The sequence below is a fragment of the Ovis canadensis genome, chromosome 2 (genome assembly GCF_042477335.2).
Source record: "Ovis canadensis isolate MfBH-ARS-UI-01 breed Bighorn chromosome 2, ARS-UI_OviCan_v2, whole genome shotgun sequence".
Lineage (NCBI taxonomy): Eukaryota > Metazoa > Chordata > Mammalia > Artiodactyla > Bovidae > Ovis > Ovis canadensis.
Window position 1 is genome coordinate 68,947,731 of NC_091246.1, and position 12,632 is coordinate 68,960,362.

General features: G+C 36.5%; 1 protein-coding gene across 32 annotated transcripts in view; it reads right to left on the minus strand.

The window, feature by feature from the left end:
- Positions 1-686: 686 nt before the first annotated feature.
- Positions 687-12,632, minus strand: part of LOC138433557 (putative COBW domain-containing protein 7) — a 61,773-nt gene continuing 49,827 nt past the window's right edge. For 9 of the 32 annotated variants that reach the window (XM_069576421.1, XM_069576407.1, XM_069576415.1 and 6 more), the window contains 5 exons: positions 11,143-11,211; positions 10,975-11,040; positions 8,788-8,917; positions 6,592-6,734; positions 6,245-6,405 (listed from right to left, as the gene is read on the minus strand). In XM_069576421.1, coding sequence (XP_069432522.1) covers positions 6,628-6,734; positions 8,788-8,917; positions 10,975-11,040; positions 11,143-11,211 — 372 coding nt within the window. In that variant the 3' untranslated portion in view covers positions 6,245-6,405; positions 6,592-6,627. Of the gene's footprint in view, positions 1,290-6,244; positions 6,735-8,787; positions 8,918-10,974; positions 11,041-11,142; positions 11,212-12,632 lie in introns of those variants that run through there. The other 23 variants (XM_069576418.1, XM_069576412.1, XM_069576396.1 and 20 more) reach the window with 7 other exon arrangements.

A 12,632-nucleotide genomic window follows, 5' to 3' on the forward strand; every position in this document is an offset into this window, starting at 1 on the left:
ATGATCTGAGCCATAGTCAGCTCCCGGTCTTATTTTTGCTGACTGTAAAGAGCTTCTCCGTCTTTGGCTGCAAAGAATATAATCAATCTGTTTTCGGTACTGACCATCTGGTGATCTCCATGTGTAGAGTCTTCTCTTGTGTTGTTGAGAGTTTGCTATGACCAACGCGTTCTCTTGGCAAAACTGCTACCCTTGGCCCTGCTTCGTTTTGTATTCCAAGGCCAAATTTGCCTGTTACTCCAGGTTATCTCTGGACTTCCTACTTTTGCATTCTAGTCCCCTATCTTTTTCAGGTGTTAGTTTTAGAAGGTTTTATAGGTCTTCACAGAACTGTTCAAATTCAGCTTCTTCAGCATTACTGTTTGGAGCATAGACATGGATTACTGTGATACTGAATGGTTACCCTTGGAAATGAACAGAGATCATTCTGTCATTTTTTTTTTGGACCTTGGTTAATAATATCAATATTGGTCCACCAATTGTAAGAAATGTACCATACTACTGCCAGCGGTTAACTGTGTGAGTATAAGGGGTGGGGGGTGGATATGGGCATTCCCTTCTACTCTTTGCTCTGCTCAATTTTTCTGTAAATCTAAAATTGTTCAGAAAATTATAGTTTTTTTAAAAAGTAAACATGAAGAAAGGGGACTAGTAGCCAAAAAGTAGAAACTCAAATGTCCATCAACTGATAGCAGAACAAAATGTGGTCTATAGAATTTTATTCAGCAATAAAAAGAAACAAAATGCTGATCCATGCTACAACATGGATGAACCTTGAAAACATTATGGTAAGTGAAAGGAGTCTGAGTGGGCAAACCTATTGGGACAGAAAGTAGATGAATGGTTGCTGGGAAATAGGGGCAGGGGAAATGGAGAGTAATTGCTAACAGATACAGAGTCTGAGAGCTATGAAAATGTTCTGGAATTAGATAGTTGTAATGGTTTCTCCTTTACCTGGGGATATACTAAAGCCAAGAATTGTATACTTCAAAGGGTAAGTTTTCTGAGAATTATATCTAAATAAAATTGATGTACAAAATAATGTTGTTTAGTTGTTCAGTTGTGTCAGTGGCTCTTTGTGACCCCATGGATTGTAGCCCACCAGATTCCTCTGTCCACGGGATTTCTCAGGCAATCCCACTAGAGGGGGGAAGCCATTTCCTCCTTCAGGGATCTTCTTAACCCAGAGACTGAATCCATGTCTCCTGCACTGTGGATTCACTTCTTTTAATATCACCTCCATGTCTCCTCCACAGGTGGATTCTTTACCACTGAACCACCTAGGAAGCCTATACAAAATACATCAATGTAAAAAATAAAGGGCTGTATCAATGAAAGGAAATTAACTGAGTTCTTTGGAAACAGAAATCAACTTTATTATGGCAAGTAATTCTTTAAGGAAAAAAAAAAGACATGGGGGAGGTGACTCTTTGTTCCATCTGATTCTTTAGTGTTGCCTTACTTTGTGCTCATGACACACTGAACCATTTAACATGGGACCCAGTGCATAGTGGGAAATTACTTTTTTCCTAACACTGATAGGCTTTTTTTCCTGAACAAATCTATCAGGGCTTCACAAACACCATCCATCCTACTTTGAAAAACCAACCTTTCTACACTACTATACAGAAAAGACAGATATCTTATTTCTCTCCATTTCACTATGAAAATTAAAGGCAATTTGGTTATTGAAAGATAAGGTTGATTCTAACATTAGGACATTCTGAGAAAAAACAAATCTTGTTCTGCTTTCTCATCACAGTAGGCCAAGCTGCTAGACATTCAAAGACAGAATTCACTTCTTTCAACATCACCTCCACATTTATGGCATTCCTAGAACTGGGAAAGGCCTTTCAAAGAAATCTACAAGTACAGGTTTCCACCTACACTACTAATCCAAAGGAGATATTTATTCAATTTGTAGCCAGCAACCAAGCCCACAGATGTTTAATAGCCTTTTAGCTTTATTTTGCTGGTAATTCCCTTCAAACTTCATAATCTAGGAATTAGAGACCCTTTCAATCCCTGGTCTTCCCTCACCTCTGGGATGACTCTTCCTCCAGCTATCTTAGATTCCGTACCCGTGTTCTTGCCCTTTCACTAAAAGCTGGAAAGGCCTAGGAAAGAACCATTTGTTTTAAGAAGTTGTGCAGAACCTTGAATATTTATCAAATCTTGCTGGAAAAGGAGAATTCACATTTACTGAAACTCTATGTTAAACTGGTAATGTCTCTGGTGAATGAAAAATTTCACTTTGGGAAAAACAAGAACAAAGAACAGAACAATGTATTTAAAAGAACATATAAATAACATAAAAATACAGTAAAAAAAAAAAAATTAGAACAGTTAAGATGTCAGTCCATCCAGAAGGGCAAAGGTTAAAATGTGTTAGGTAGGTTTAGAAAAATGGGTACTGTCATATACACCTATATCACAGCAGAAAGGTACAGCCATTTGGGAAGGCAATTTATCTATCAGTATCTATTAAAAACTTTAAATGTGCATATCCTGGAAGCCAGTGATTCCACTCTTACATACCTCTTCTAGAGAAACACTGTCACATAAAAACAAAGAGGCACACATTAATGTTCACTGCAGCACTGTTTTCAATGTCAAAAACAGGAAACAATTAGTTCATTGGCCACAGCAATCAAGCACATCACTTGTCCAGCTCAAAACCCATCAGCCACTTCCCAGGGCTTTCAGAATAATCCAAATGTTTTCCTCTTTACATCAAATGTTTTCCTCAGAAGCAAAAGGCCTGGCCCTGGCTTGTAACTCCAATCCCATCCCATACCCATTTCATACCTGGCTTTCTAACCTTCCACCACCCTTGCCCTCTTCATGGTTTTCCAGCATGCTACACTGGTTCCCATGTAAAGGCCGTCTCCACTACCTGCTCCCTCTGTGTAGAAAGTGCTCCCTGACTTTGCATGAACGACTCCTTTTCACTGTATTCTCAACTTAAAAGCCGCCTCTGGCAACCTAGATGAATCTTGAGCGTACTATACTAAATGAAATAAGTTACAGAAAGACAAACACTATAGGATTTCACTCATATGTGGAATATAAAAAACATAATATATATATAATATATATAAATATATATAACATAAAAGACATATATATATATAAATATATATATAAAAAACATAAAAGACATAATAAATAAATGAGTAAAACAAACCAAACAAAATGAACACATGGATGCAGACAGCAGAGCAATGGTTACCAGAGGTGAAGGGGATCAGCTGTATGGGGAAGGACGGAAATCAAATTTCTGGTGGTGAGCACACTGTAGTGTATACAGAAGTAAAAATATAATGTACGCATGAACCTAACACAATGTGAAAAGCAAATTTCACCTCAATTTAAGAATTTTTTTTTAATATGACAATTCTCCCGAATTATACTATAGATTCAACACAGTCCCAGTTAAAATCCTACCAGGCTTTTTGAAGAAACTGATAAGTTAATGAAAAAATTTATATTGAAAACAAAAATATCTAAAATAGCTACAACAACCCTGAAAAAAAAAAGACCAAGATTAGAATATTTACACTACCTAATTTCACAACTTCAGTTCACTTCAGTTGCTCAGTCGTGTTCAACTCTTTGTGACCCCATGAATCACAGCATACCAGGCCTCCCTGCCCATCACCAACTTCCAGAGTTTACCCAAACTCATGTCCATCCAGCCATCTCATCCTCTGCCATCCCCTTCTCCTCCTGCCCCCAATCCCTCCCAGCATCAGGGTCTTTTCCAATGAGTCAACTCTTCACATGAGGTGGCCAAAGTATTGGAGTTTCAGCTTCAACATCAGTCCTTCCAATGAACACCCAGGACTGATCTCCTTTAGGATGGACTGGCTGGATCTCCTTGCAGTCCAAGGGACTCTCAAGAGTCTTCTCCAACACCACAGTTCAAAAGCATCAATTCTTCGGCGCTCAGCTTTCTTCACAGTCCAACTCTTACATCCATACATGACCACTGGAAAAACCATAGCCTTGACTAGATGGACCTTTGTTGGCAAAGTAATGTCTCTGCTTTTGAATATGCTATCTAGGTTGGTCATAACTTTCCTTCCAAGGAGTAAGGGTCTTTTAATTTCATGGCTGCAATCACCATCTGCAGTGATTTTGGAGGCCCATAAAATAAAGTCTGACACTGTTTCCACTGTTTCCGATCTATTTCCCATGAAGTGATGGGACTAGACGCCATGATCTTCATTTTCTGAATGTTGAGCTTTAAGCCAACTTTTTCACTCTCCTCTTTCACTTTCATCAAGAGGCTTTTTAGTTCCTCTTCACTTTCTGCCATAAGGGTGGTGTCATCTGCATACCTGAGGTTATTGATATTTCTCCCAGCAATCTTGATTCCAGCTTGTGCTTCTTCCAGCCCAGTATTTCTCATGATGTACTCTGCATAGAAGTTAAATAAGCAGGGTGACAATATATAGCTTTAGCGTGCTCCTTTTCCTATTTGGAACCAGTCTGTTTTTCCATGTCCAGTTCTAACTGTTGCTTCCTGACTTGCATATAGGTTTCTCAAGAGGCAGGTCAGGTGGTCTGGTATTCCCATCTCTTTCAGAATTTTCCACAGTTTATTGTGATCCACACAGTCAAAGGCTTTGGCATAGTCAATAAAGGAGAAATAGACTTACTCTAAGGCTAAAGTTACCAGGACAGTGTACCATAAAAAAAAAAAAAGACAATGATTCAAGCTGTTTGAAACATATTCTCAAGAAAATAACATACCTTCTTTTTTTCATATTTTTTAACATGCTTAATAATTTTTTAAATTTTTATTCTTTAGCATTTCAGAACATCATTGTGATTTTTTAAATTTATTTATTTATTTATTTTTGGCTGTGCTGGGTCTTCATCACTGCATGCAGGCTTTCTCTAGTTGCAGTGAGTTGGGGTGGCTTATTGTGGTGGCTTCTCTTGTTGTAGAGCATGGGCTCTTAGAGCCCACAGGTTTCAGCAGTGGCATATGGGCTCAGTGGCTGTGGTGTATGGGCCAGATGCCCATGGCATGTAGAATCTTCCCAGACCAGGAACTGAACCTGGGTTCCCTGCATGGGCAGGCACATTCCTAACCACTGGAGCACCATGGAAGTCTCATTGTGATTTTTAAAATTTATTTTTAATGGAAAGATAATTGCTTTACATTTTGAGAACTTCATTGTACTTTTCCCGAACCTTCATGTCATATACAGTAATGGTTATGGAATAACTCAGTTTCATCTTCTTTCTCCTTTGAATGTTTCCTAATAGGTTTCTCTTTGTTCCTCCTCTCAATAAATTTGTTAATTCATAACATGTTTGAACTCAAGTATTTAACTTAAATAAATTCTACATCCCTTTGGTGCAATGGGGAAAAAAAAGACACTGAATCAAAATAATGTCCACAGAAACACACACACACACAAGTGATTTTTAGCAAAGGTGCAAAAAGCTTATTCAAAGGGGAAAAGAGTTTTCAAGACATAACAATAGAACAATTAACTTGAGATGGATTGTGATACTTAACGTGAAGAGCTAAAATTATTAAGTTCTTAAAAGAAAACATAGGAAAGATCTTTGTGACACTAAGATTATCAGAAAGTTCTGAAACAGGGCACGCACATGCTCAGTCATTTTTACAGTCTTCTGATATTTAACAACCATTAACTCTTCTTTAAATCTCACCTCATGCTTTTCTCTTCCTATCTGAATATAGTTATGCTGACCTGGCCTTCGGAAGGAATAGGAGAAAAGTAATCCAATATATACTTACTTACATACCTACTATTTATATAAAGATTGTTAAATTATCAAAAGTTCTCTGTAATCACACTTAAAGTACCCTGTCACTTTTTAGTTTACACTGAAAAATAAAGAAGTTCAAAAAACCCAAGATGGATTTAATACCAGCAGTAAAATCAACTCTAAATTAAAAGTTCTATAATTGAAATCTTTGAAATATATTGCAAAGTGAGTGGCTGAAGTTCCATTACACTGACTACTAGTAAGGCTTAGAATCTGACTCTAAGAATAAGAGAGAGTCTCAAATAATTTCTTTGACTCAGAAATTATGAGTAATTTCTTACAAGTCTCTACCACAATAAAGCTCTTATTTCCCTTAATAAAAATAGTGACATTATCTATTTTTTAAAAAATTTCCTATTAACAATAAAATTACATCCAAGCAATCAGCTGAAGTTCTAAGGGAAAACAATTATGCTGAAATAAGACTAAGTTTTACCATTTTTAAAAAACTACTTTTAATTGGAGGATAATTGCTTTACAGTATTGTGTTGGTTTCCGGCATATATCAACATGATACCACTATTATTATTAAAATTTTCATGGGTAAGAATTTCAGCATATGTAAACTCCAAAGATAAGTCTGCAAATCATCTACAAAAAAAAAGTCATAGGAAATTACATTTTATTGAATGAATATCAAGGGTTTTATATTACTGATTTTCTATATTTACATGTTCTATAAAATAAATACTATTTTAAAGGATACACCGTAGTTCATAAGAAAAGTAACGCAAAAAATAGATGCTTGAATACATCCAACAGGAAACTTATTCTCACTTTTATTATCCAGTCCTTTTGGTGATGCTTCTAGTGTTATGGACAAACTTGATCCTCTTGGAAATGTGTTGTCCATCGCTTTTCTGTTTCAGTCACAGTAGCTATAAATAGTTGTTTAAGAATATCCTTATCTAAATTCCTGCCTGTAAACAGAACAAAATAGGTATGATTATATTATGCTTATTAAAATGACACAGTTTACCTATCAAGTCTAGACCATTAAATGCTTGATAATCTTCAGAAATTTATGAAAAAAATAGTAATTAGTGAGTCCTTCCTTAACTTTCTAATTAAGTCCCTGAGAACCAAGCTGACATTTGGATTAATCACTTTTCTAAAATTATTTGAAGAAGAGTAAAAGGCAGTACTTCTCTGATGGTCCACTGATTAAGAATCCGCCTGCCAATGCAGGGGACACAGGTTTGATCCTGCTTCAGAAGATCCCACATGCTGCAAAGCAACTAAGCCTACAAGTCACAACTACTGAGCCAGTGCTCTCCAGTCTGTGAGCCACAACGACTGAAGCCCACTCGTCTAGAGTCCATATTCCAAAACAAGAGAAGCCACCACAATGAGAAGTCCACGCACTGCAACTACAGAGCAGCCCCTACTTGCCACAACTAGAGAAAGACCACATGCAGCAACAAAGACCCAGTGCAATCAAAAATAAATAAGTAAATCAGCTCTGCTTTCTATTAAAAAAAAAAAGCAAAGGACTTAACAAGTTCTTTTGATGTTATCACATAATTAGCACAAATACATTAACCACAAACTTATTTGAATTTACAAAAGAAGTTCAGATTGGCTAACACTGCTTAGGTAGTGCATTATATCCCTCTATTTTTAAAAAAATATTTACTTGTTCATTTATTTGGCTGTACTAGGTCTTAGCTGTGGCGTGCAGGAACTCTTAGCTGTGGCACATGGGATCTAGTTTTCTGATCAGGGATCGAGAGCACACAGTCTTAGCCGCTGGACCACCAGGGAAGTCCCTAATTTCTTTTTTTTTTTTTTTTTGCTTCAGAAATTTAACTGTATGTAAAGAACAGACTTTTGGACTCTGTGGGAGAGGGAGAGGGTGAGATGATTTGGGAGAATGGCATTGAAACATGTATACTATCATGTAAGAAACGAATCGCTAGTGTAGGTTCGATACAGGATACAGGATGCTTGGGGCTGGTGCACTGGGATGACCCAGAGAGACGATATGGGGAGGGTGCTGGGAGGGGGGTTCAGGGTTGGGAACTCATGTACACTTGTGGTGGACTCATGTCAATGTATGGCAAAACCAATACAGTACTGTAAAGCAAAAAAATAAAAAATGGGAAAAAAAATTTAACTGTCTATAAGGGAAAAATATTTGGAAAAAAACAGATATGTATGTACATATATATATATATATATACATACATTACTTTGTTGAATTACTTTGTTGTATGCCTAAAAACATTCAGAAAACTAAGATCATGGCGTCTGGTCCCAACACTTCATGGGAAATAGATGGGAAACAGTGGAAACAGTGTCAGACTTTATTTTTGGGGGCTCCAAAAATCACTGCAGATGGTGATTGCAGCCATGAAATTAAAAGACGCGTACTCCTTGGAAGGAAAGTTATGACCAACCTAGATAGCATATTCAAAAGCAGAGACATTACTTTGCCAACAAAGGTCCGTCTAGTCAAGGCTATGGTTTTTCCAGTGGTCATGTATGGATGTAAGAGTTGGACTGTAAAGAAAGCTGAGTGCCGAAGAATTGATGCTTTTGAACTGTGGTGTTGGAGAAGACTCTTGAGAGTCCCTTGGACTGCAAGGAGATCCAACCAGTTCATTCTGAAGGAGATCAGTCCTGGGTGTTCACTGGAAGGACTGATGCTAAAGCTGAAACTCCAATACTTTGGCCACCTCATGTGAAGAGTTGACTCACTGGAAAAGACCCTAATGCTGGGAGGGATTGGGGGCAGGAGAAGAAGGGGACAACAGAGGATGAGATGGCTGGATGGCATCACTGACTCAATGGACGTGAGTTTGAGTGAACTCTGGGAGTTGGTGATGGACAGGGAGGTCTGGCGTGCTGCGATTCACGGGGTCGCAAAGAGTCGGACACAACTGAGCGACTAAACTGAACTGAAGCCTAAAAATAACACATCGTAAATCAACTATATTTCAATTAAAAAAAAGTTCACTATTTGTTACTTACCAATAAGGACCAATCGATTTGTTCTCTCACTGTCATCTTCCCAGTTCACTGGTGTCTCCTCCAGATCATATAGTTCATGGACACCCTGGACAATCACTTGTTGCGGTTTGTCTTTGATTGACACTAGCCCCTGCTCAGAGGAGAATAACAAATCAGCCACAGTTTGAATTTAAAAGCAGAAACTGAGCACCAATATTAATGCATTAATTATCCCCATTTCTTTTTAAAATACAGAATCATAAAGAACATACTGTTAAAATTCCTTAATTCTAGTTATTTGTGCATTAAAAGCCTCCAATTTTTAAAATGTCTGCATATATTAATTTTTTAAAAACCCCTACTTCTACTGATAAAGTTAATATATGTATTATGATGTGTATTCAGTGTCATCACAATGAAAAACTGAAACAACTAAATGATAAAACATGTCAGGTATCAAATTCTACTGATTATTCTACTTTTAAGGACTTTATACTTATTTCCATTTTAGTAGGAAAATTTAAGATGTTAAAGGATTTTGATGATAATATGTTTTTGAATGAGTTGCATTGAATAAAGTAGATAATGATGAAATGAAGGAAAACTATTGTATTTATCTGGATAAAATCCATTTCATATTGATTTGTAGAAATAAAGAGCAAATTATCTAATAAACTGGCTCCTATGGGAATGATATAATTTCTCTGAAATAATATTTATTAGTTATACATATTTATTATAAAATAATACAATATTGAAAAATAATGAGACAAACCACTGTCATTACCACCTCACAATTTCTGTGTATTTTTGGTAATATTCATGTATTTTGGGTGTATGTTCTTCCAGTTTCCTTTTCTTGTGCAGTTTCATTTTCTGCTTTTTAAAGTTGAGTTTTAATATGTAAGAACAAACATTTTAAAAATAATTACCTAAGCATTAATCTTATACTTATATAAAGTCTTTAAAGTATCAGCTGTTACTAGAGTTCACATTTTAAACATACTTATTATTACCAGACCAATAATTTGTAAGAGCAAAGAGAAGGAACTCTATGAAGAGAAAGGCTGTGTTGTCTCAGATGCCCCAGTGTTGCTGTGATGAGAGGAAGGCCAAAAGGAGAACCAAAGAAAGGAAGAACCAGAGAAAATGTCACATATCTAAGAACAAAATCCAAACTGGGATGGTACAGAATGAGCCACTGAACTCTACGGAGTGGTATATATGACTGCTTAATTCTAGGTAACCATCCTACACTCACTAGGGATAAAAGCAGTTACAGAATGAAACATGATCTTTCAATTAGGATCATAGAATCCAGATGGGGACAGAATCAAGGAGAAGCAGCAGACCTGGCTTAGTTCCTCTGGGTGGGAATGATTTAGCAGTACACTGGGATTCACCTGTGTTCCTTTGCAGCGCCAAACCCAGGTAGAGCCCGCACAGGAGGTAAAGAAATCTAAATTCTTTCCCGGTCACTCTAGTGACCCCAGGAAGTTGGCTGCTAACCAGAGAATCTAGTTACTAACAGTAATGATAATAAATAGCATTAATAAAACCCTAAGCACATTTCTGAAAACATAAGACTGCTCACTGGTTAAGCACACAGCCTAGAACCCACTGCTCCCTGGGAAAAACACCTTGTGTGACATAATAAAGTCAGATAAACATGAATGGATTTCCAAACACTGAGCAAGAATTCTTTTAGTCCTTCATAACTTTGTTGCACAGTATATGAGATGTTTAGTGTCTGCTAAATACACCAAGAAGCATAAGGTTCAGCTGTGGCAAGCTTTCCTCTGTTATTGAAGCTCTCTTAGAAACAGTAACACAAGAAAACATTCCATTTTCTCTGACTGACCACAAGTTGTATGCCAAGAGGAAAGAAATTTCAACAAGTCAAGCTCATTAGCCAGATAACTGCTTAGAGTGCCTGGGAGTAGACAGCAAGGAGGGATGTTCCAAGGCATGCAGGCTGTTTAGCTGCAGCACCCGGTGAAGCTGTGCGAACAAACCATGCTTTTACACAACTATGCAATGACTTTCAAAGCTTCTTTTCAGAAATGGAAATAAGGAAAAATGAAAACACACAAGGGTTATTTGAACTAAATTTAGTGCTTGTGTTTTTGACTAATTATGGGGCTTTTTTGTAACAGCCAAGAAAGAGACTTTGTCCAAAAGTATAAAACCGTAAACTGTGTACCACACCTTCAGTCGTATGACCTCCATGCAGTCGTCATCCCTGTTCCTCACATTCTTTTCCCACAGAAGATTCTGTATCAAGTGACATATTTTAATAAGATCAACCACTGCTCAGAGGAACAGCTACATGGCAAAACAATTGATAAATCATTAATAAGTTAAAAGTGCATTCACCTGAATATACACATTTAGACGTTCTTCCTCTGCATTTCCTGGTACTTCAAATGTGACTGTAATAATACTCTGTAAATCAAGAGATAGTCAATAATGATTTTTTTATAATAATGTCAATCTATTTTTTTTTTTAAACCACAAGTGTCAAGATGAAAAGTAAGGAAACATTCACAGACATTTGTGTTGCCTTAACAACTGTATTAAGTGTAACTTTTTCATCATATTTGTTGATTTTTGATATCAGCAACTCCACCTGCTATATTCTGTAGCTAGTCCATGGTTTAGTATTTACACAGAGAAACTCTTATGAAAAGATACTCATTGCTTAAAGCATTCGTTACAAGATTCTCAGCACTACAGGGAAGGTTAATATAAACAGTGTATCAGCTATGCACTAAATGAGGTACTTTTGCCTGGGTCATTTTATTTCTTCTCATCATTTACTCATGACAACAAACTGTGGATTAAAGAGAATGATTTCCATTTTATAAATTGAGAAGGATGAGGCTCATAAAAAATAAACTACCCAGAGCCAGGAATAAAACTCAAATGCAAAGGTTCTCTGGGAAATATAAATACAAATTGAAAGATTCAGTTTATCTCTCTCTGACTGAACATGTTCCAAGAGAAGAAGAGTTCCTAGAGATGAGAATGAGTTTTAGAAGGTTGACATTAACATTTATAGAATGTTAACTCTGAGATTTATTTTTTCTCCTAATCTTGATAAATCTCTCACTGACCACTCTAAGGAATCAGAAGCTTAAGATTTCTTCTAGCTGAGCACATAATTAAAATCCAAACCTCCATTTGCCACATTAACCCAAAATTTTAAAATTAATGATAAAAAATACACAAGAGCTAAGCATAACACAACAAAAGCACAAACCCCATCTTGGAGAATAAGATGCTCAAGTCAAGCTTTAAAACAGACATAAAGAATACACTTATATACAGCATTGCATAACTGCCTAGAAACACATATCTTAACATTACAAATCACACCTAAAAATCCATACAAAAATATAGCAAATCATAAAGCATATCAAAATACATAGCAAAAGATTGCCAAATGAAACATAATTTGTTAATTTCAAAAGACAGCAGTAATGTAACCTTTATAAATGCTTAATATGCATCTTATTCAAGTTGGATAACTTGGCTTTTCATGTTGGGAATGTCTCAATATAGGACTCAATACTGTATCAGGAATGATTTTTGCTTTTGGCAAGTTAGAGATATGATGGTATTTCTAAAGAGTACAATTAACTCCAATGTGAAATTTTTAAAAAAGGTTTTAAAAACTAAGACAATGCATCATGGGACTTGAGAGAGACATTTTAGAACCAGATGTTTTTCTGTACCAATAAACTCTTCTTGTATTAGACAAATTCTAAAGAAGATGAGGTGGCTCAGTGGTAAAGAATCCCCCTGCCAATGCAGGTTCAATCCCTGGCTCAGAAAGATTCCCTGGAGAAGGAAACTGCAATTCA